At 32.6% G+C, this 25,463-nt stretch overlaps 2 protein-coding genes across 8 annotated transcripts in view; one reads left to right on the forward strand and one right to left on the reverse strand.

The window, feature by feature from the left end:
- The window catches only part of LOC114336846 (restin homolog), a 169,696-nt gene extending 158,415 nt beyond the window's left edge, over positions 1 to 11,281 (forward strand). For all 7 annotated transcript variants that reach the window (XM_050661518.1, XM_050661519.1, XM_050661520.1 and 4 more), the window contains 3 exons: positions 3,828 to 4,012; positions 8,960 to 9,144; positions 11,182 to 11,281. In XM_050661518.1, the coding sequence (XP_050517475.1) occupies positions 3,828 to 4,012; positions 8,960 to 9,144; positions 11,182 to 11,228 (417 nt within the window). In that variant the 3' untranslated portion in view covers positions 11,229 to 11,281. The remainder of the gene's footprint in view (positions 1 to 3,827; positions 4,013 to 8,959; positions 9,145 to 11,181) is intronic.
- An 89-nt stretch (positions 11,282 to 11,370) lies between these two features.
- On the reverse strand, positions 11,371 to 23,337 carry LOC114336850 (DNA-directed RNA polymerase II subunit RPB11). Its single transcript, XM_028287238.2, has 4 exons — positions 23,142 to 23,337; positions 19,282 to 19,371; positions 13,651 to 13,825; positions 11,371 to 11,477 (listed from the first exon to the last, which is right to left on the reverse strand). Exons 1-4 carry the CDS (start codon positions 23,192 to 23,194, stop codon positions 11,442 to 11,444), a joined length of 354 nt encoding a protein of 117 aa, XP_028143039.1. The 5' UTR covers positions 23,195 to 23,337; the 3' UTR covers positions 11,371 to 11,441.
- Between the last annotated feature and the right edge of the window lie 2,126 nt (positions 23,338 to 25,463).

The following is a 25,463-nucleotide window of genomic DNA, read 5'->3' on the forward strand; positions in this document are numbered from 1 at the left end:
ATCTCACAATAAAACACTGAAAAACTTTTGTTTTCTATACTTCCACAAAATTTACTACAAATATGTTATTACTATAGCTGTTTCGGCAAAGTGCCTTTCTCAAGTGATATATTTTACAATGTGTTTGCCTTTTTAAGTCTTTAACTGAAGAGGTTGAAGAGTGGGGAGCTGTTTGTCTCGAGTTGGTCATTCAGAATTATATCTGTATTTTTCAATTTATTAATTTCCATTAATTCTAAAAGTGATAGATTAAGGTCTTTAAAACACAAAAGGATAACAGAACACAAAAGGGCTTTCAACAATAGAAAAACAGACACTTCTACATACGCACTTCACCTTCTAGATCATAATCATTCTTTCAATGAAGAGTTTCAAATTCTACATATTCAAAATAAAGGCCTTAAGCTATCACTTTTAGAATCAATGGAAATTAATAAATTGAAAAATACAGATATAATTCTGAATGACCAACTCGAGACAAACAGCTCCCCACTCCTCAACCTCTTCAGTTAAAGACTTAAAAAGGCAAACACATTGTAAAATATATCACTTGAGAAAGGCACTTTGCCGAAACAGCTGTAGTAATAACATAGTTGTAATAAATTTTGTGGAAGTATAGAAAACAAACGTTTTTCAGTGTTTTATTTTCCTCAACATTTGCACATTTGAAGTGTAGGGTAGATTGACACAAACAACACTTCACACCTTTTACAAATTTTCTATTGCATTTACCACATTTTTTATTTAAATTTTGCGAGAGCTCTGACAACGTGTGTGTGCCAGAGGACGCCATCTTATTAGTGAATTGAAAATATTAAGAAATAAATTGTGCGATATTGTAAGATTTGTGAAAAGCTGAAAATGGCTATAGCTGGGATATACCTAGAGGCAAGAAAATACAAAGACAAAAATGAAAATATTACAATAGATGCTGACAGACAGACGAAAAAATAGATGGTTATTTGACGTAGAAGACGACTTGAAAACTATGAATGTAAGACAATGGAAAAGAAGGACATAAGGAAGGCCTAAATGGAAGGGCACAGCAAGACAGACAAAGACCCATCAATGTTTATTATGTAACATTACATGTTAAATGTACAAGAAGGAGAATAATTAAAAATACATACAATACTTAATTTTCTCCCTTTTATCACCTACCCCTATTTCTTAATAGCCACATTAGTAATTTAATAATTTTTAACCGTGTTCGATAATTGACCAATTATGACTAGACCAGTAATCCCCGCCAGGCGTCTACTGGTGTCACTTCTTACTCAGTAAACAGCAATATTTGTGTATGTATGTATCGGGCGTAGTAGTGACGCTTTTAATTTCAAGTTTTTTGGGAGTTGGCTAAATAAACTTTGATTGTCCATGTTTCGGGCAAGAAAAATTAATCGTGCATTGAAAAACCGCCATCGTTTAATATTTACGCAAGGCATAAAATATTTCTTATCAGAATGAATTAAATTGATACTTTTATATTGGGTAATATATGTAATATTTCTTAAGTATTTTTTTAATGTTCTGTTAATTTTTATTTATTGAACTTTGACACATTATTGATTTATTTCTAAGGCGGTACGAAGTTCGCCGGGTCAGCTAGTGCTAGTATATAATAAAATTATAAGAAATATTGAAATTGACGACCTTCAGCAGTGGTACAATGAGAAAGGCGGGCAGTAAATTGTTTCCTAACGTTTTCGATCACTCCAGGATTTATTTTTGCAATTTCCGTTCTGTTTTGTTATTCGGTCAACCTTGCTACACTTTGCTCTTCAAGAATCTTCATAAAAAAGTCTAATGAAGTCAAATCTGGAGACCTTGGTGGTCATTATATATAGATCCTTTTGTACATATCGGGAAAAACGTTATTTAAGTAATTTCGTATATCAACGACGTAGTGTGGGGAAGCCTCATCCTGTTGGAACCAGAAATGGCCCTAAACATGATTATTTATATGGTCGGCTCAAACATTCATCTTCTCAGAATATTGTGTCCTATATTTTCAACGAAAACTTTTCGTTTATAAATTCGCAAAGTCTGTGTGTTATTGCATTGCCGTTCCTGCAATACTTAGAGCAGATTTATCGATGGATTCTTATGTAGTTTTATCTTCTGAATCCAAATCTGAAAACGGCATTTCGATATCTCTAACCGTCTTCGAGATAATCGACCTCAAAGTCTAAAATGTGACGTCACAATCCTTTTATTTTCTGCCGACACACTAAACGTCAGCTGAAATCGTTGCTAGTAAGTAGGCTAGTTTTTTTAATCTGAATTTGTTAAGCAAAGCATACAAGTTATTTTTGAGTTTGACACTTCGTGAATGTTAAACTAAATTTTAAATAAAGCATTAATAAAATATCAATGAGATTTGATAGTGCATTTAATTATTATATAAAATAAATACGATGTTCTAAAATACAATTTGAGTATATTTTGAAAGCAATACTTTATTAACAATTTTAAAAAGGTTTATACGAGTATACGGCCTCCCCTTTAATGGGAGTACCTAATGATTAATGGACTGTTCCATTTGTTCTTCTTTTAGTGCCTATTCGTTTCGAATATTGGCGATCATTCTGGCTATAATTATTTTATTAACTGATGCTTTAAATAGATTAGTTGTTGTTGTGGAGAACCATTTCCTCAGGTTCTTTAACCATGATATTCTTCTTCTCCCAATTCCTCGCTTTCCGAATACTTTATCTTGAAGGATTACCTTCAGTAATCTGTATTTAGTGCCGTTTCTCATTATGTGTCCGAGATATTCTAACTTTCTCCCTTTATGGTATACATCACCTCTCTTTCTTTGCCCACTCTTCGTAATACGGTCTCGTTGGTTATCTTGTCCGTCCATGATATCCTTAGGATTCGCCTGTATAGCCACATCTCGAAGGCTTCAAGTTTTTTTCTCCAAGGCTTCAGTGAGTGTCCAGGATTCAACTCCGTAATACCATTTGTTATGAAATGAAAATTGTTATTATAGTCGGTTCGCTAAACTCAGACACAACTGGCTAGTGATTTTCGTAGGTAATTTTTTTTGTTTTTTGCCAATTTTGCCAAAATTGGCAAGATTACTAATTATTTAGTAATTCTTAACTATTTAGTAATTATTTTTTTGCCAAATTGGTAAGATTACTGACTAAAATCACTAGCCAGTTGTGTCTGAGTTTACCGAACCGACTATATGAAATGTTGTTTGGAATAAAAAATTATGGTCTGATATGTGCAATTACATCCTTCTAATGGATAAAAATATTTGAAGATTTTTCTCAAATTATGGATACCAACAACATTTTCATTTATAACTCTTTTATTTTTAATTTGACGAAGAAAAGTTATTCTTCATAAAAAGCTCTTCATGGTCTAAGATTTATGATGCAACCATCATAATATATCAAATTTTATTAATTTTATATCAGGTATATAAAAAATGTGAATTTCGATCAAGAGTAAAGTACCTTTATAGTTCACAACATTTAAATTAGAATTATATAATTGCACATTAAAACATAATTTTTAATTTTAAACAACTTTTCATAATAGCAATTTTCCATATTATGAATTAAAATACGTAAATAAACAAAGTTTTCGTTATGATAATGCTCGCATTTTCAGCTTGTTTCATCTAGTGTGGATTTTCAGTTGCCCAGTATCGATATGACTGGCGATTTACGTGACAATTGATCATAAAAACAGCTTTATCTAAAAAATGTACCTTTTCTATGATAATGTTCCTTCTCTAGAACTTATAGGAATAATTTTAAATAAGTAAAATTATGGTACACTGTATAGTAAATAGTATTTTATGTTGCTAGGAACCTCCGAACGATACGAACACAGATATGAAGCAATTGTTAGAAGAAAAACTGTTTGCAGAGAACCAAGTGAATTTCCTCAACTCTATTATAGCTGATATGCAGAAAAAGAGCGAAGAACAAAAGGCCAGAATCGAGATTTTGGAAATGGGTTATAGTTCAACGGCAGCAGATGAATTAGCATCGTAAGTTCTGATTTTTAATTCTACATCTTGTACTCTTCTATCAAATAATAAATATTATATTTATGAAATTTTGGTCATTGCTAATTCTAGACACTTTAAATCCATAGTAGTCCTCTGGACACTCACATTTCCAAGGATTCCGAGTTTTTAAACATAGTTTCACTTATACTCCACGCTTCCACTTCGTGCTGTAGTACTGGAAAGATATAGCAATATATCATTCGAATGCGAAGGTCAATACTGTGATTGTGGCTGAAAAGTATGTTCCTCATTTTTGGAGCCCGAGTTACAAAAGTAGCTTGGACTCGTTCTATTCGGCTTTTAATTTCTACGATTGGATCCCAGTTCTCATTGATATTATTTCCGAGATACACAAGTTTCTCTACTCTGTCTAGTACGGCATCTCCAACTTTTATACCGTCATCCTTACATAATTTTGTTTGCTAACTATCATATACACACACCCAAACTTATATGGAATCACCATGTATTTCAAAATAATATTTATTTCTTAAAAAAAAAAACTTGTCATTGTTGCTAAGAATAAAGGTTTTTATTGAAAATAAACAAATATATAAGACAATCGGGTAGTACAGCTCGGTACGGTATAGGTTATTTGCTTGAGTTGCAAATTGAACGAAAATAAATAAACTAACTTTTGCGCCCAAAAACGAAAATATGCCTCATGTGGGGTTATAGAACTTACAACAAGGATAGATTATTGGTTTTGTGGAGCAAGTAATATTCTTAGAGGGGCATAGCTGTAGAGCTAGGCGTAATACAGGGCGTTCTGTCCAAAACCTATGCTAGGTAACAGGAAGTAGGAAAGCACAAAAATAAAGCAAGGAAAAGTCGCCAAAAGTATAACGGCTCTCTGTGATTGTTTAATTGTCCAATCAGCTGGAAGACACCCAACCATTTCTCACCTGCAGCTCCAAAGGCAGCTTTTGGAAGCTACAGGTGTAACTGTTTCAGTTGAAACGATAAGAAGAAGAGTTCTCACCGAGAAGTATACAGCAGGAGACCGTTATGGGTTCCCGAGTTATCCAGGCAGCACAAGATTGATGGCCTAAATTGGTGTCTTCACCACCAAAACTGGAACATTGGAAATTGACAAAATGTGCTATTTTCAAAAAAAGTCAGGATTTGTGTAAAATCAGATGATCCACGAAATCGTGTACTTAGAAGTCGAGGAAGACAATCAAGAACGAAAACTGTCAGATCTGTTCACAAATATAAAAGGGGAAGTATAATGTTCTGGAGAGGAATTGTGATCCGTAAAAAAACTCCTTTAATTTTCATCCAATCAACTTTAACTGCTCATAAGTATGTTGATAACCTGTATTTAGGCTCTGGAGAGGTGCAACAGGAGAAAGTTTATTTTATTGCATGATAATGGACCTCTACATACCATTAGAGTGACTACATACATCATTGAAGCAGAAGATATCCCTTGTTTGGAGTGGTCTGCTTGCTCACCCGAGTTTAATCCTATAGAGTATTTGTGGGATATGCTTTAAAGAAAAATTGCAGCTCGCCGGGATAATCCACAAAACACCGCAAGGCTAGTACAAGCTGCTCTTAAAGGATGGAGCAACCTACCACAACAAAATGTTGATAATTTGATTAGGAGCGTGCCCACGCAAACTGAAGCTTGCATAAGGACCATAGGTGATAACACTACCACAAAATACAAAAAAAAAAAATAAAAACAATTTAAACATTATTCGTTTTACATTGAAATTTTGTATGCTATTGACTTTAAAACAACTACTTTTAATTTGTTTGTTAAATACTTAATTTTTTTATTTAATTGTTATGTATTTGTTATTAAATTGCTTTAAAATAAATATTGTTTGACTTCGTGTGTTCGTTTTTTTAAATTCGCACGAAATAGTAAGAAATATCAGATGATTCCATATAAGTTTAGGTGTGTGTATTTAGTTTTCCTAAGGTTAAGTTTTAATCCATACTAATCACTGGTTTGTTTTATTTTGTTCATTAGAGTTTAAAGGTCTTCTCCACAATTAGCCAGCACTAAGGTATCTTCGGCATCTCGAGTACTGTTCATGATTACATCATTCACAATAATACATTCTGTTGTCTCCATTAAGGCTTCCTTAAATATTTCCCCTGAATACAAGGTAAAGAGTAAAAGCGACATTATACAGCCTTGTCTCAGTCCTCTTTTTATATTTATTTTATCAGACAGTTCTTTTTTAACTTTTATTCTTGCCATTTGATGCCAGTATAGATTTGGACGATAAATCTTTATCATCCAATAATGCTATTTTCAATATTTCCAGCATTTTATTATGTCAAGGACCTTGTCAAATACCTTGTAAATATTGTTTAAAAATATAAACAATATAGAAATGATGCAAAGTCCAGATGCAAAATTTATTAAAAACAATAAATAATAATTTAAATCTAAACTTTTCGTGGAACTACTTTCTGGTAACATCCAAAATCTCTGACTTTTACAATTTATAAGACAAGAAACGACGAACAAAGAAGACGAAAAGGACTCTACAATATGCAGTCACATTTCGCTTCATCCGTCTAGGAAAATAGGTCCGAAAGTTAGTTCCTAGTAATCAGAAATATGAGTAATATAGACAGCTATCTATAGACAACTGTTTCTGTCTCTAGACTTTATCAGTGGGGCTACCTGAACATCTCTGATACGAAAAGAAACCAAACTGTGTATATAAGCAGAATCATAAAAATAATTTTATAATCAACTTTTAGGACGCTGTAGCGACATCTCTTAAAGAAAAGATGAAAAGTCCATATGCAAAATGTATTAAAAGTAATGAATAATAATTTAAATCTAAACTTTTCGTGGAACTACTTTCTGGTAACATCCTAAATCTCCGATTTTCACAATTTAGAAGACAAGAGACGACGAATAAAGAAGACAAAAAGTACTCTACAATATGCAGTCACATTTCGCTTCATCCGTCTAGGAAAAAAGGCCCGAAAGTTAGTTCCTAGTACTCAAAAATCTGAGTAAAGATAAAAGTGAAAGACAGTTTGATTCTCTTAGATTCATAGGTGGTTCAGCATCTCCAGACAGTATTGCTGTTTCCGTCTCTAGACTTAACTAACGTTTTACTCTAGACTCTAGAGTCTAGAGTAAAGATAAAAGTGAATTACTCCGATTTTTGAATACTAGGAACTAACTCTCTGACCTTTTTTCTTAGACGGATGTTACCAGAAAATAGTTCCACGAAAAGTTTAGATTTAAATTATTATTTATAATTTTTATTAAATTTTGAATCTAGACTTTTCATCTTTTCTTTAAGAGTTGTCCTAAAAGTTGATTATAAAATTATTTTTATAATTCTGCTTATATACAGTTTGGTTTCTTTTCATTTCAGCAGTGTTCAGGGTAGCATCACTCAGTCCCGGTGCTAGAGTATAAGGTGCCCGCCTGCAAACCTAGCATACGCGGCCATGGTTGCTTTGTTACTAGTATTTTGTATAAAGTTTGTTTAGCAGTAAATGGTTGACTTCAATTAGTACCGACTATAAACAGCCTGGGTTAACCGATAATGAAGGGTGATTCATTTAGAGGTACTTTTTTAAAAAAGAGAAAAAAATGAATTTTATTTGAAAATCTTTTTTGTCATACAAAATAATAATTCTTTACAATTACTTCTTAAAGATAATTTCTTTCAAGTGTTGACCGTGGCTGCGGTTAAGATGGTCCATTATGAAGTTCCAATTTTCGATGACGCGTTCGAGCATTTCGATTGGTATTTGACCAATGACTCGAGTAATATTGGCATCCAATGCTTCATTCGAAGCTGGTTTATCCACGTAGACTTTGGACTTTAGGGAGTCCCAAAAGAAAACGTCTAGCGGTGTGATATCATAGGGTGTATACGGCCAATTCACTGGTCTAAAGCGTGAAATAAATTGCCCATGGAATCGTTTTCGCAGTAAAGCCATACTTTCACGGACAGTATGGCAATTGGCGCCATATTGTTGGAGCCAAATTTCATCGAAACTACGAGCTTCAATTTCTGGCACCAAATATTCCGTTATCATGGTGCAATAACGGCTTCCATTCACAGTGACATTCTGGCCGGCCTCTGTTTTAAAGAAATATGGACCGACGATTCTACCGGCCCATAAACCACACCACACAGTTGTTTTTTCTGAATATAATGGCAACTATTGAACCTCTTTGGGTTGTTCATCAACCCAAATATGGGCATTTTGTTTATTCACATCCCCATTAAGCCAAAAATGGGCCTCATTGGCAAACAATTATGTGGACCATAAGCGCACGAAACACATTGCTTATTGAACGTCTATTTTCGTAATATAGGCGAATAATTTCTAGACGTCGTGCCGAGCTAAGTCTTTCCAGGATGAAATGTCAAACAATAATGAATAAAAACACAACGTCAGGTGATACGATTCATTCACGATCTCCCATTAAATCACCACTAAAAAAAGTACCTCTAAATGAATCACCCTTTAGTATAAAAGGCCACGTTTCAGGTAAAATTTAAATATGTTTCCTGGTAAAATTTGTCAATCTTCATTTCTTAATGTTGATTTAATTGCGTACAATCCAAACTCATTATAATTTCATTAATACAGTACCTTCTAGTCAGTGTTAATTGTCAAAAGATCTGTCTACCTCGTTTGCTTATCGCTCCGGGCCGGTCTTAACAATGGGCCAATTCAGATAAATTTAATAATATTTACGACCACACTAATTGAAGTCAACCATTTATTGCTAAACAAACTTTACCACACTTGCTGGCCCATTATCGCTGGCTCTGGCCCCACTGAAGAAGTCTAGAGACAGAAACAGCTGTTTGGGGATACTGAACCGCCCCTGAATCGAAGGGAAACATATAAACTGTCTTTCACTTCATTCATAATCAATATAGTAACTATATATTTCATAATTTTTTATTTTTTTAGACTTGGATTTAAATTGGAATCCAAACAAGTACCCCCTAGGATGTATTGTGATATCTGTGAAGAATTCGATCTTCACGAAACCGAAGATTGTCCCACACAAGGAGATGATGAGGAGTTCGTACATAATTCTAGTCCAGGGACGAAACAAAAACCCCCACAAAGAGATTATTGTGACGTTTGTGAAGGTAGGTGAAAACTTTAAAAATATTTTGGTACGATTATAGTTTTTGTAGAGGTAATGGTTTTGACAAGAGCTATGAGTCATGCTGATGCAGTACATAAGTTATGTGTTATTTTCAACGTCATAGCTCTTGTCAAAATCCATTACCTCTAATACATTAAAGCTGTCATAAGGTAGAAAGGCATATACCACTCTCATCACATTCACTAAAGCGTATCGTTCACGTTTTCGAAAAACTAACTTTAAAAATAATTTTGATGATAACAATCAAGCTTCTTTAAATTTTTAAAATGTGTGAAACCAAAATAAGCCTTAAGAAAACCAAGGTGATCTAAATCCGGAAAACGAGAATGCTACGTCTGGTTGACTCTGCTCTATGCAATTGAAACGTGGACACTTTAAACAGCAACCGTAAATAAATTAGAGGACTTTGAAATGTGGATCTACCGGAGAATCTTCAAAATTTCATGGACGCATACCTCAAATGAAGAAGTGCTGCATAGAATAGGCAAAGAACGAGAACTTTTTGACACAGTGAAAGTTAGAAAAACATCATACCTAGGCCACATACTGAGAAACAATAAGTAACAATATGCTCAACTAATACTGAAAGGCTAAGAAATGTTCCGTTGGTGGTTTACGGAAACAATTATGAAATTAAAGTAAGTGTAAAGCAACGAACAGTAATATATTTATTTATTTTGGGTAAACAAGCGTGCTTCGTTTGTTATTTTAGCGAGGGTGTGACTGCGCTGCGTGCCCGCTGTGTCGATACTGACCGAGACCATAACACTATTATGTCATCATGTATGCGGTTCTACCATGTGGCCAGAAAAGGCGATAAATTACTAAATCTGGCGTTTTAAAAGCTGAGAACCTTTCTGTAGTTTTTAAGAAGTTGACATAAAGAGAGTGGCCAATCTGTTAATTTGTGTTTCCCTGAAAATACCATTAATTTTATACAATCTGGTTTTGTATTTTAGGAACGAAAACACATGTGAATTTAACATGAGACGTTCTTTCGTTTTGAGAAAAGTTAATATTTAAAATTAGCAATTAAAAAAATAATAAATGAAGCGTGTCGCTATAGAAACATCCGACAATGGACAGGACTAAATTTTGAACAGCTAATAAGAACAGCTGAAGACAGACAAGAATTTGCAATTATAGTAGCCAACCTCCATTGAGAGGGCAATTTAAGAAGGATTCTGTCTTCTTTGAGATCCAAGTTTGAAATGTTTTATCGCAGTAGACTATAACCCCATATTTTTTAAGTAGTTAGCAGGTAGCACTCTTCGGCAGTCCCAGTAGAAGACCGGCTGCTACAGGGGTTGGTGACCCTGCCTTAGGGTAAGAACAGAACAAGTGGGTCGAGGTGGAGGTGTAGGTCGTGGTGGATGCTACTAGTTAAGTCGCGGTCGATGTCCACATCACATAGCAAGGTCACCTGCGCTGTCAGTCGAGCTAGAACCACTGTCAAGTGAAGTAGTTTAATGAAATTTGAATGACAAAAAGACTGCTTTTGCGATGTTGTGTCAGTCAAGTGATGAAATGTCAGCTGTAAATAATCAGATCCTCCTTCATATTTCAAAAATTTACTGAATTTAATTACTTTAGAAATTCAAAAATAAAATGAATACAAAAAAGGGATTATATAAAAAGTATCAACTCAGATAGCGTAGGTAATGACAACTTGGCTTCGAACGGACCAATCACAGGGAAGCATCCTTGTAGGCCGCGCAGTAGACATCCATGTAAAACAAACTCATTTTATTTTCAAAAGCATCGATGTAAACCTCCTGGCTGGCATCGTGCTAAACCTCCACCGCGACTTACCTGCTCTGTTCTCTCCCATTCACTACAATGTGTTTGTTTTACATGGATATCGACCGCGACCTCCACCGAGACCAACTTGTTCTGTTCTTACCCTTATACTAGCTGCTGATTCTTCCCCCTTCCTTGCCTATAATATAATTTAATGCGTACTTTTCTTATATGTATTTAGTTTCACCAAATTTTCATATATTTTTTATTGTTTCAGTATTTGGTCACGCAACCGAAGATTGTACAGAAGATCAAGAATTTTGATGTAAATAAAATTACAATTAGTTAATTGTTTGAAATAAAGAAAGTATGTTACAGTACGTCTTTTAATTGAACCTATTAATATTTTATTTTGCAGATATATAAATCAGTTAGGCAGAAGGGGTAGAATAATAAAAACAATGAATGAATAAAACTATATTTATTAGTCACATTAACCTTAATTACAAAAGCTAAATCAAAGTAAAAATTCACTGCCTAATCCAATCCTTCCTTCTTTTCTTTGATCGCTTCCTAAAAAATAAGAACAAAAACGTTGAATAAACAGTTGCTAAATATTTTTGTGAGCAATATCACTGCTGAGTGCCAATATAATGACCAATATCATATTGAACAGACTGAAGCCAGAGCTAGATAAGAAACTAAGAGGCAACCAAGCAGGCTTTTGTGCTAAATGCTCCCATATCACTCATTTGTATTCTAAGAATTATCTTGGAACAAGCTAGCAAATCGTCGGCCTCATATGAAAGGTGCCCAAGTCCCAAAATAAGCAAAAATGAGATTTTTGCGCCATCTGATTAATATTTCTGGTACGTATGCATAGCAAGACAAAAAGTCAATAGATGTCGCTAGAACCACAAAAAAAGAATTCTACCCAACTCCACGGTGTTGGGTGAATCACATCAAACTTGCCAAAGTCCATCATTTTCATTGAGGTTAGATGTACTTTTGCTGCGCTGCTGTGTTATATCTTCAAGAAAAGTATTATAAGCTAACATATCTTCATGGAAATAGTGTAAACTTATTGAAGATAAGTTCAATTTGATCATATTATTATAGTTTTTGTGTTAACTACATTTAGGTAGCATTATTATCCTTAAAACCCCACATTGTTTTTCTTGTGGAACTTAAGCATTTTTCACAGTTTATTTTTGGCGACTTTTTATGGAGTTACGCATATTTCTTCATGATTTTCGTTATTAAATGTGCCTAACTCCAAAATGTTTCCTTATTTTAAAAATGAAAGTTGCCTAACTCCATTTTTAAAGTAATAATATTTTAAAAATAGATCTATCTTTATGAGAAGGCTGACGGACACTATTCTAAGTAACTGTGTCAAATAAGATAAAGTTTTAAGTCAAAATCGGTCTTTAAATCAGTTTTTTTCGTCTTCTGTAATTTTTGTTAACTTAGACTTAGGCACTTTTCATATGAGGCCGACGAAATGGCAAAGAAATATAAATGTTTATTGTCTTCACAAAAACCTTCGATAGTATAAACAGAGATTAAATGTGGAAGATTCTGAAACTATATGCACTGATGAAATACTTCAAATTGATCCGATTATTCTACAAGAGATACAGAGCTAGATTGGAACAAGTGGAAGAGACGGTAGAAGATATAGCTATGCAAAGCGGAGTTAAGCAAGGGTGCATACTGTCCCCGACACTATTCCTAATCACAAGTGGTAGGGGAGCCCAAGCGGGGATTTTTGCAGTTACTCGAGCGCGTCAGATTATCATATGGGAAGAAACCTGGTGCCCTGCAGATGTACCTCTACCATATATTAGCTCTTAACACAGAGGAGTTTGTTCGAAAAAAAAAATCTATCCTTAAAAATACTCGAAATTGTCAGATTAAAATAAGGTAGGTTAAGGACATGCAAAACAGTGTATATTTCAAAAATCTGACGATTTGAGCAGGGCGTAAGGAAATGGGCGAGTTAAAAAGTTTCACAAAAACAAAGCGAATAATTCGCGAAATTAACGTTAGATCGAAAAACTAAAAAATATGTGTTCAATATTTTTCAAAAATCTATCGAATGGTACCAAACACGACCTCCACGGAGGTGGGTGGGGGGTTACTTTAAAATCTTAAATAGGAGCCCCAAACTTTTATTCCAGTTTTGGATTCTTTACGTAAAAATAAGCAACTTTTATTCGAAACATTTTTTCAAATTATGGATAGATGGCGCTATAATCGGAAAAAACGATTGTTGGAAATGGAAAATTAAATTAAAAAGGGAAAGTCCCCACTAAAATGGAAAACTTTACTTAACTTTTTTGTGGTTTCAGGACCTACTCTTCACAACACAATAGGTCTCCAAAGCGCTCGAGTGACTGCACATTTAGCATACTTCGCACCCCTACTAAAGGGATTGGATCATGGAAAAAGTAAGCGATAAAAAACAGGTATTAGGTGGAACTTTTCCAGCACAACCAACTGGAGAAATATGTATAAATATGGCCTCATTTAGATAAAATCAAAAATTGTTATAATTTTAAACTGACAATTTTAACACTCGCTGCCAATAATATTTTACATTATTTCATCGTGCTCCAAAACTATACCAGAGTTCTAAGTGAAACGCTGTAAGTGTACATTAATGTTACACGCTTGTCAATACAGAGTGTACATTAATGTTGCATTTGGCGGCGAGAGTGTTAAATTAGAAATTTATGCTTACCTTAAATCTTTCTTCGAACAAGGACAATTCTGAAATTAAATCAGTGATAGCGTGCATTAAGGCTTCTTGAGGTGAATAGTCTGATGTTGTTTGAATTCGCAAGACAAATTTGTGTTCCAATGGATGAGGTAGTTTGTAACCAGCGAATAATACGTTGGGATCTTTTAAAAGTTGGCTAGAAAACAAAAATGAATAAATTAAAGATGTGCTTCATGGAAAAAATGGTAAAATTATTTGGTTATTGGTATATCCTGATAGGTCTATCCTAAAAGTATCTGATTTTCATTAATTAAGTTCATGCTAAGGCGTTCTAATGCTAATGCCATGCCATCTGTGTCATAACACAGTTGTCTTCAATTATATTCTATTCTATAAGTTAAACACAGTTTAAAAATACAGTGGAACCCCGATAAGTCGGCCCCCGATAACCCGGAAGTCCGGCTAACCTGGACCGATTTTCATCAGACAAACATGTCAACAATAAAAATGTATGTAATATATTTAAGAGATAATGTGTATTTGTGTAATTTGATCTATACGATAGTAAAAATGACTCATGGCACATGGCGCCGGCTGTAGAGCGACGTTCATCCTCGGATTATCGTAAACAACAAGCAGGCACCTGTTGTAGTATTCCTTTATGTATTTATTTCAAGCTGTCTTAGCATTGTTTAAAAAGGAATAAAAGACTATTTAAAAAATTCTTCATGGTCTTAGTTTTCACTTTCCTATTGTGTAATAATACTTTATTTATTTGAAATAGGATAACCTAATATAAACATGCTAAAGTACATATAGTCAAAACAATACAAGTATTGATATAGTCCATAACATAATTTAAAAAGTAAAAAACTAAAACTAATTTAAAATGTCAATACCTAAAGCCACAAACATTTGATAATTTAAAATTTAAAAAGTAAAAAACTCAAACTAATTAAAATGTCAATATCGAAAGCCACAAACATTTGAATAAAATATTAATGCGATTAATGTAAGCACAATAAGTATACATATAAGGCAACACAAATACATTCAACACATCTTATTCTCTATAATATATTTTTTTAAACTGTACTTGAATGTATTAATGTTTCTACAAGTTCTTAAATCGAGAGGTAGTTCATTATATTCTTTAAACCCTTTGCAAATTAAAGAATTCATCATAAAGCTATTTTTAAACTCAACAATATGTTGATTATTTGTACCCCTTGTATTATAATCATGTACATCTCTCTGAAAAGAAACATATTTTTGAAAGTAAGATGGAGCCAACGAGTTCAATATTTTATACATAAAAACCATGGTTAGGTAATGCAAACGTTGACGAACTGACAACCATTCAAGTGATTTTAACATAATCAATATTGGCGTTATTCTACTAGCTCTTAATATGATGCGCATCCCTCTATTTTGAAGTTTTTGTAACTGACTAATTTTATTAAGACTGAATAAATATACAATCGATGCACAGTAATCAAAGTGTGGCTGTATTATTGTATTATATACAGTTACTTTAGTCTCAGTCGACAGATTTTGAGCTATTCTGGTGAAAAAATACAATTTTTTTGAAATTTTCTTACTTATATACTCAAAATGTCCATCAAATGACAGCACGTTATCAAGCTGAAAACCTAAATATTTTGCCGTTTTTACAACTTTGATCTCTTCATTGTTAATGTGTAAATTAATCAGATTTAAATTTATTAAACTATACTTATATTTAGTAGTAAAAATAACAGCTTTGGTTTTATCAATATTTAGTTTTAATTTATTCATGTTGAGGTATTTATTAACTCGATCAAGTGTTCTGTTCATCTTCTCTACAGCATTCTCTAACTTAACATCACTACATGCTATCAAAGTATCATCAGCAAAAAGATTGATAAATTCACAATATAAAAACAAATCTATATCATTTATATACAGTATGAAGAGGAGTGGTCCAAGGACACTACCTTGAGGTACCCCTACCAAAATGTCTTTCTCAGTCGATACTGTATTATTAAAACATACTTTTTGTCTGCGATTGCTTAGATAATCTTCAAACCAACTTAAAACCTTACCGGAAACTCCATATTGTTCAATTTTAGCTAATAAAATGTTTCTATCAATGGTTTCAAAAGCTCTTTACAGATCCAAAAAAATTCCAATGGTATATTTACCATCTTTTATATCATTCTTTAGCTTGCAGATTGTTAGTTGTAATGCAGTTTCACAAGAATGGTTCTTTCTAAACCCAGATTGATTTTCTATTAAAATTGAATTCCTTTTTACATGTTCCATTAATTGCTCATAAACAACTAGCTCCAGGAGTTTCTCAATTGTCGGTAATGTATTAATAGGTCTAAATTCCTCAGCCTTATTTGTATTACTGATCTTTTGGATAGGAATAATTGTACTAGTTTTAAGCTGATTTGGCACCCTACCAGCATCCAGTGATGTATTAATTAAGTTTAGTATGATGAGACCAATTGTCTCATAAATTTCCTTCAACATTCTACCATTTAAAATTTCATAGTTAGAATATTTATTATCCAACACATTCATAAATGAACCTAACTCTTTCAAAGTTAATTGTACAAAATTGTCAAATGGCAAATAAAGATTACAATTTACATTCATCCAATCATTAAAAAAATCTGTATGACTCACAATACTAGAAATACTCTCAACAAAATATTCATTAAAACCCATAGATATGTCCATACTGTCTCTTTTAACGGCTATTTCACCAGTGATGTTACATCGAAATTGAACACATTTAGGTGTATCTTTTGTATTTGTATTGACCAATTTTTTTAGTGTCTTCCACATTTTTTTAGGATTTGATCTATAATTATCTATTTGATTATAATAGTATGCAGATTTTTTGGACTTTAAAGTACTAACTACATCATTTCTATGTTTTTTGAAATTATTCCACATAACTTGTTTTTGTGTTTCATGACCACATGATTTGAAATTCTTATATGCATCATCACGAATTTTAATTTTTTTATAAACCTCATTATCAAACCATGGTAATTTGGGATTATGTTTACAAGTCTGAATAGGTGCATTATTATCAATTTCAATTTTACAATTTTCATGTATATGTTGGTAGATAACATCCACATCAGTAGAATCCAAATTCCAGTTATATGAAATTAAGTTAGTTTTTATTTTCAAATAATTTTTTTCATTTAAATTTCTATATTGTTTAATAATCATATTAGATGTGGATTTCGTATTATTAAGATTTACTGATATTACTGAGTGATCACTAATCTTAGGAGAATCATGAACGTTGGATGTGATTTGATCCTCATTTGTAAGTACATAATCAACTAACGTTTTACTTGTATTTGTTATGCGTGTTGGTTTGTCTATTACCTGTCTTATACCATAGTTTGATAATAGGTTTTTAACCTTTCTAACATAAAAAGTATCAGCAAAAAAATTCAAATCAAAGTCACCGATTAACACAAAATTGTAATTCCTAGCAATAATACAATCACACATACTTTCAAAATCATCCAAGAACTTAGCATCAGAACTTGAAGGCGAATGATAGAGACAACCCACCAACCAAATAGATGACAAAAAGTTAATTTTAACAACCTTGCACCAATAATTTTTGTTCAGAACAAAAGTTTTCACAACAGAATACTCATAACTACTTTGAATATATATTAAGACTCCGCCAGTATGGCGATTAGTTGAATCACATCGAATGCATTTGTATTTTTCAATGTAAATTTCCTTCTCTTCAACATCAGAAGTTGTTCTAGTTTCGCTAAGTAGCAACACTTTAGGATTATAGCAAAGTAAACTTTGACATATTTGATCATAATTACCAATTATACTTTGAGCATTTACATATATAATATCCGTATTAACAGGTATACTCTGATAAATACTATTTACATATTACAATAAGAATGCTGTTGGTTTACTGTATTGGAAGTTGTTAGTTTTTTGCTGCCATTATTTTGGGTACCCCCTTAATATACCTAATGGTTAAGTTAGTCTCACCATTCGCAACCCTACTAGTTAACTCAGTTCTTACTTTCAAAAGATAATCACGTTAAAGTTTAGTTAAGTCAGATTTTATCTGTAAATTACCTAACACAGTCTTATCAACTTTATTTTTATTTTTCAAAATATTAAGCACTTCTGTTTCAGAGTTTAATACTACTTTGATTAACCTAGGCTTAGCATTGACTACATTAGTTTTTTTGCCAAGACGAAAAACATGTTTTAAATTCACACTACTGCAAATGGTAGTTAGAGCAGCTACAACTCTGCTATGATCATCAGCTTCTTTCTCATGGACTGTAGGCTTGGTAGATTCATCCAAATTGTAAATAATCAGATTACTTGATTTCTTTTTTCTTTCTTCCAATTCTTCCAGAAATGCATCAACGTTACTTTCCAATGGGTAGATGGAGTTAGTAGCATCTATCTTGACATGCTTACTGTTAGAACTAATGCTCGAAGACTCATTTGCAGCAGTAGTTAAATTATTAATTGTATCCTCAATTCTTATGATACGTTGTTCAATAGAAATGAATTTTCCCTGAGTGTTGGAGTTATGATCTTGAACAGCCTCTTCTAATACATTGATACGTTTTATAAGATCTGGAATCCCAATTACATTTTCTCGACATGGGGGGCAATAAAAAGGCATAACTCTAGATACCATCACTATAACACGAATTTCAGAAGAGGAGAGGTTGGAACACTTCTTGCAATAAATTCTTTTACATAGGTCACAAGGAAAACCAAACAATTCCGTTTTGCTTTCTTTAAACACACAATCATAATTACATTTAGCACATTTTCCTGTTGATCCCATGGTACTGGATTATTTAATAAAATTATTTAATAAAATTTATTCAAGTTCAAAATTGATACGCCACTGCCTTTTGAGTTCAGAACTTATTAATATAAACAAAACGAGTCAGAAATGACCTGGTTCACACCATAAAAATGAAATTAGTTTTTATATTGGTAAAAAGAATTACGTTAATTACCAGTTTAATGCAATGTAGACCATTAAAATAAAACTGTTTTACGAAGTTTTTCTGATCAGATGAAAGGTTATCACTTGTACTTTACTTTGATACCAAACTTAACTTTGATTATTAAGTATTTCCACACAAAAACTTGAATTTAGAGGAGCACAAAAATACACGTACTGTTTTGGTGACAGAGCCAAAACAGTTTTGTGTGTAGTACAATCTTGTATTGTTCGCTTCCGTTTGCTTAGGTTTGTGTTTTTGGTAATTTAGATGTGTAGGTATTGTGCATATATTTCATGTTATTTCAATTATAACGGAGTTTATTTGTAAGTATACCGTATTTTATTAATTTTTACCATATTCTCTGGCTAACCCGGATTTTCGATAACTTGGATCGACCGCGGTCCCAATTAATCCGAGTTATCGAGGTTCCACTGTATGCTTTTGTATAGATTTTCTATTTGAGTTCCTTGCGTTTTGTTGTCACAAATTTTCCCAAAAAAATCTGAAAGCATTCTATTTCTACATCAAAACATAATAAAACCAATAAGTAAACCAAATATTAGTTTCTTTTTAGAATTGATGCAACAATATAAAGAGTATGAATCAATACAATATGTATACTTACTTTCTGATCATATTACCAAGTGTGTGGTCCTCTTTGTTGATAGTAAAAATGGCTGCATTTGGAACTTTCGTATCTTGTTCTAGAATGATCCTAAAATAACAATTTAAAGAGATAATGTATATTATATTACGGAAAATACTGAAAGAGATTTATTTATTTATTTATTTATTTACGGCATCCATTTACAAGTTTTACACACAACAAGACTTTTACAAGTTACACCTCAACAATAATAAATTATTAAAATAATAAACACATCAGAATAATACAAACAAACATATTGTAAGAACAATACAGAACTACAACAAACTTATTGTAAGATACCCCTTAGTTGTTTTTTGAACAAACCAATTTTGGAGTCAAAAATATCCATTTGTCTTGGCAGGCTATTAGCACTCCGAACCAATCGTGTAGTCGGTTCATTTATACCAAAATTAGTGTGGTGAAATGGCACTGAAAAGATTTCTGATTGTCTGTTGCTTCTACTAGGAACTTTAAGACTAAAAAGTGATATCAAGTGAGGACAATCTATGAAAGCATTAATAACTTTGTGTAGGAAGCATAAATCTAACAATGTCCTCCTTGACTCAAGTGTTGGTAAATTTAGACTATCTCTTACCCACTGATACTCATATTCATCTCTCCTGTATCCACTCTTATAAGCTGCCACCCTCAAAAATTTATTTTGGACTCTTTCAATATGTTCAATGTAACAGTTGTATGATGGGGACCATACAACTGATCCAAACTCTAGAATGGGCCTAACGAGACCACAATAAAGTTTTCTAAATGTGAACAAAGACAGGTCTACAGATGTGCGTTGGATAAATCCCAGTACTTTCATCGCCCTGTTTGTTACTTGATTGATGTGATATGAGAATGACAGTTTGGTGTCTAACCAGATTCCCAAATCTGATACTTCATTTTTAGAGGCTAATGGCAAGTTATTAATATAATAAACGAATGTAATTGGATTTCTTTTCCTCGAGAACGTCATTTTATGACATTTGTTTATATTAAGTGACATTCTGTTTAAACTGCACCAATCATAAAAAGATTTAAGATCTTCCTGTAGTATAGAGAGTAGTAGTTTAGAGAAAAGACTACAATAGTGAAGGCAGATTCTTGAAGAAAAAGGTCTAAGTCTAAAACATGGCATGGTAAAAACAGAATATTTATGTATAATATCGAAGTTATTTATCTATTTAAGTTAACAACTACAACACCTGAGATATCAAAATACAGAGAGGAGTCCGCCAGGGTTAAGAGCTATCCCCACTACTCTTCAATGTTTACAGTAAAGTGGTATTTAAAGAAGCGCTCTCTGAGTCAATAGGCATATCTATCAATAGAGAAGTTTTGAATAACGTTTTGCAGACTATGCAGTAATAATGAAAGACAGGAACAATGATTTATAGAATGTATGCAATGCCTTAATGAATGATGTCACTATTACGGACTGAAGATGAATTTGAAGAAAACTAATGCTCATGACTAAATCAGCAGATGCAAACATCCAATTGAATATTGAAGATACTGCCCAAGTAGCACAATAAAAACAATTTTGTTGCATTTACGGTTTATAAAAGTTTTATTGTGGTAAATAAGAAGATAATGGTTTTAAAGTTACCTTGTAGATATACTGTCAGAACTTTAAAACTGTTAAGCATTTGTCACTAGTTTTAAAGTATAAGAGTATCAAATAAGACTAATTAATCTTAATAGATAATTTGTCTTATTGTAGTTTTAAAATGGTTTATTCTCAGTTCACTTTAAAACTTATCAGTTTTATGAAGAACTTCCGGACTGTTTGGTTTTATTAGATTCTAGTTTGTCACCTTTTAGTTTTATTGCAGTTTTAAAGATGCTTCTAATGTGACTAATAAAACCTATTAATAAAACTACTTGATCTCAAGACTATTATGTCAGTAAAACATATGCCTTAAAACTATTTTTTAGTTTTCTTTAAAGTTGCTTTCTTAAAAGCAATTAATAGGCTATATTAAAACCAAAAGCTCTTAACTGAATCAATTTGGTTATCGTCAAGACTAAACTATGCTTCTTGTTAGAAACAATAAAACTAAGCTCATCCCCTCTTCTTTCATGTCCAAAATGGTCGGTCATTTGTTTTAGAGCGAAACAGTGGTATAGTGTGTTGTAAAAAGTGGAAGTACATTTAGTATGGAAGAAATAAGTCGCAAGTACTTAAAATATAAATGAACCGGCCATTTTAAAGGAAAAATACAACACACACAGCATTACGACGCCTTGATTTTAGGTTAGATTCACATTAAAACTGAGTGGCATTATTGGCAGCAGCATTAAAACTAAACGGTTTTAATTCCAAGGCAACCTTGCTTTTATGTAGGATATATGCTCTTGGAAAGGTATAAAATAAAACCATTTGATCTTAACAATTTTCTGTCGATAGACCAAATAGTTTTATTTGGATTTCGGCCATATTGCTTTCTGGAGATGCTGAATGCCATGATAGATTACAATATAAGGCTTACATAAAAATTATAAATAAGCGACTTAGAGACATAAATTCGATTTATTTTAACATTGAAACATTAAAATTGTAGATAAAACTATTTTTCTTTCAAATTAATATTTTTCAGATTTAAATTTTTTTATTATTTTTATTTTTTAATCGCCAAAAGTCAGAAATTTTAGGGCGCGTGAGTTATTTAGACCTATTTTTGTTAACATTATCAATAAAGTTTTTCTACCTTGACAGTCCGAAATAACCAAGTGCTTTTTATTATTTCATGGTTACAAATACGTATCTACCTATCATAACACATGTAAAAATTTGTTGGTCTATATGGAGTATATAGGTTTAAAGAATCATTTAATACGGTAAAAATTGTCTTTAAAAGTCTCCACTTAAAAAACCTTTTTAAGTTTGCTATAAAACTGCCTGCACTTAAAGTGTCTTTTAACATGGTTTTAAAAGCAGCTTTAAAACCAGTTGCTTAAGAAAACAAAGTTTTAAGAAGGTTTTTATTTTTGGTTTTATTGACCTCTTTCAGAGTGGGCCCTTTTATGCTGAAAGCGGTTTTATTGCAACCTTAAGGTTTACTTAAAAACCAAATTTTTAATTCTTGTTTTATTCTACAGTTTTAAAGCATCCTTAAAAGTCTTAATAAACCCGTTCGGTGCTACTTGGGTGTAATTGAGAGTGTGGATACTTATAAATATTTAGGAACATGTTCAACATCAAATGTAGACCAAATCAAAGAAATCAAGACACATTTAAATAGCGTATGCATCATTCATTAAACTTAAGTTTCAGGTGTCAACAAAGTTTCTTTGTTGTCAGGATATAAGGTTAGAACTAAGAGAACTAAGCCTAAGGATGCTTCAGTGTTTATTCTCTACTCTTGAATTGTGGTGTTATAGAAGAATCTTATGGATAGCATGGATTCAAATAATGTAAAACGTGGAAGTAACTAGAAGGATAGGAAATGAAGCGGAAATAATATTAACTATCAAAAGACGAAAACTTGAGTACTTTAGACATGTCACAACAGGGCAAAAATACTCGTTACTACTTATTATGCAAGGTTTTGAAGAAAGCGAAATGTAGGAAGGCAAAGATTACCCCGGCTTAAGAACTTGAGGGAATGATTTGAATGCAGTAGGGCATAACTATTTTGAGTGATAGTCAATAAGGTCCTCATAGCCATGATGATTTGCAACTTTCCATAGAAGATGGAACAAGAAGATGAATCTAATAAGCATGTAACAGTATTCAAATAAGACGGTTTTACTACTCAATTGTAATATTTTAATAAGTTAAATTTAGAATTCTGTTGGGAAAAACGGAAAATGCCTTTAATTTATTAGGTACTCACTTTTTCTCTCCATCGTATAATAAAAACGATTCAAAGGTCGGAGGCGCATTCATCTTAAAATACTTCTATGTAAATCGCTGCAGCAATACAGTAATTTTCAAAATGTTTAATGTTTACAAAAGGTTTACAACGCCGAAAAAATCATTCCTGTCCAACGAACTGTCAGTGTCAATTTCCTGTTATTTGAGGTTAAGCCTTGTTTTCTATTCTGTGGTTAAGCCGATAGTAAAAACATCGATTGTTCAAATAACTGAAATAATCGATTATTTTATTCGATTAAATTAAATATGGCTCTGGCAACAATGCAAGAATAAAGTCATCACAAGACTTTGTCTCTTTGCGAACAGGTGGCGCTAGTGTTAAATATAAGAATTTATTTGATTCATTTAATATCATGTAAATAAACTGCTTATTAAAAAAAGTAAAATGTTGAAATTTATTAAAATATTTATAGTCTTAATATTTGTATATAACACACTTCTAGTCTTAGATTTTCTTCAAAACTTTAATGTATGCCATGTTGTGTTGTCAGCCCACCATTTTGTGGGCGTATCCAAAGTGCATTTACTGCTCACCCAAGTCGCACACTGATCTATAATTGGTTGATCTTCTCACATTTCTGTTATCCCGATAAAAAATTTAGAAGTTAGAGGAACAACGGTGTATGTGCAAGTAAGTATGTGTGTGTTAGGAGGAAATTTACTAGTTTTTTAATAAATAAAGTCTTAATGGCGAGAAAAACAAATACCTAATGAATTAATTGGCTAGGTAGGTAGCTCTATATCGGTTAAAAATGCTCCTAGAAACGATATTTTCTTTAAAATCCATGAAAAATTAACCTACCAACAGAGGCAACAGAACCGAAAATATAGGTGGAAGCGCACTACAAGACCATCCTCTATTTCAGTCGCTCTCTTTATTATCGTATTCACACCTCTATGTCAGATGCGCGAACGATACGTGTCTGACAGGCCCGTTTTGTTGTAGATAAGTATCGTCTCGCAGAAAATTTCAATGGTAAATATATTCAACGAGTAGGGTAAGGAAAGGTGTATTGGTAATAAAAATGAAAAATACTAATAATAGGTATAGGACTTTGACAACTAAGCAAGAAATAAGTTTTGATTTATTAGAGGAAAGTGGCCAATTATGAAATACCATTTTGTTTTGGGGATGTAAAATAATAAGTAGGTACCTTTATAGAAATGAAAACAATTTAATGTTAGATATGACACATCAGTCATACATGTTTATGTAAGTAGTAATTAAAAGCATTCTATGAAATATCTTAATTAACAAAAAAAAATCGAACAAAAAAACAAAATCCCAAATGAGTAGGTAGGTAGGGGAAGGACGGGGAAGATGACGCAGCGTCTAAGATGACGCACCTCTGTATTTTATCAAGTACTTCACTAAATTCAGTTTTTATACCCGTGGCGCCCTCCTTTAGAAACTACTATTACTTTAAAACTTCATCGGTCAGCTTTCGTACTGTTTAGTATCTGTGAGGCAGAGTAACGCGATACACGTTGATTTCTTGTTATTTTTGACACTGCGAATATTAATGGTAAGTTGTTTAAAAATGGTTCCATTGGATTTTCTTCATATTCATGGGAGTAGGTGATATTTATTTTCAGTTAGCGAGGATTTATCTGTTAAATATTTGATGATGGATAATTTTGATAACCATTTTTTGTAGGTTATGCTGAACAGGCTAAGTTGACGCAGACTGCGTCATCTTTGCTGTTATAGTGCGTCATCTTTGCCTTTTCAGTTCATTACCTTAAATAACAATGGAGTATAGAATATTTATTATTTAGTGTCTATTTTGCATTTTGAGGCATCTTTTTCTTTTTTAGAAATGGGAAAATATATACGAAAAACACAGAGAGGATCATTTTCTGCAGCAGCTCTTAATGCAGCATTGAATGCAATTTGTAGAGATGGTCGTAAAATTCGGGAAGTGGCAAGGGCATTTTCAATACCAGAAGCTACATTGAGGAGAAAACTTAAGGTTAAAAATTTATTAAAGGAAGTCAAATCAGAGTCTCTTGGTAGAGCCCCATTGTTTTCGGCACATCATGAAAAGGAGATACTAGATCATGTTCTCAAGCTGGCCAATTTATTTTTTGGTATCACTTGCATAGAGCTGAGAACCATGGCATTTGCTTATGCAGAACGCAATGAAATTAAACACAATTTTAATAAGAATAAACAAATGGCTGGAAAAGACTGGTATCTAGGATTTATAAAACGAAATCCTCAAATTTCCTTGAGAAAGCCAGAAGCTACAAGCATTAATAGAATATAGTCGGTTCGCTA

This window comes from Diabrotica virgifera, chromosome 9 (assembly GCF_917563875.1).
Source record: "Diabrotica virgifera virgifera chromosome 9, PGI_DIABVI_V3a".
NCBI classification, from domain to species: Eukaryota; Metazoa; Arthropoda; class Insecta; order Coleoptera; family Chrysomelidae; genus Diabrotica; species Diabrotica virgifera.

What these genes read in the sequence shown, in the direction of transcription:
- LOC114336850 (XM_028287238.2), bottom strand. Translation starts at nt 23,194, where the DNA reads ATGAATGCGCCTCCGACCTTTGAATCGTTTTTATTATACGATGGAGAG. An exon ending in CTTGGTAATATGATCAGAAA is followed by an intron (nt 13,826 to 19,281) that starts GTAAGTATACAT and finishes TTTGTTTTCTAG; the next exon opens with CCAACTTTTAAAAGATCCCA. An exon ending in TGTTCGAAGAAAGATTTAAG is followed by an intron (nt 11,478 to 13,650) that starts GTAAGCATAAAT and finishes CTTATTTTTTAG; the next exon opens with GAAGCGATCAAAGAAAAGAA.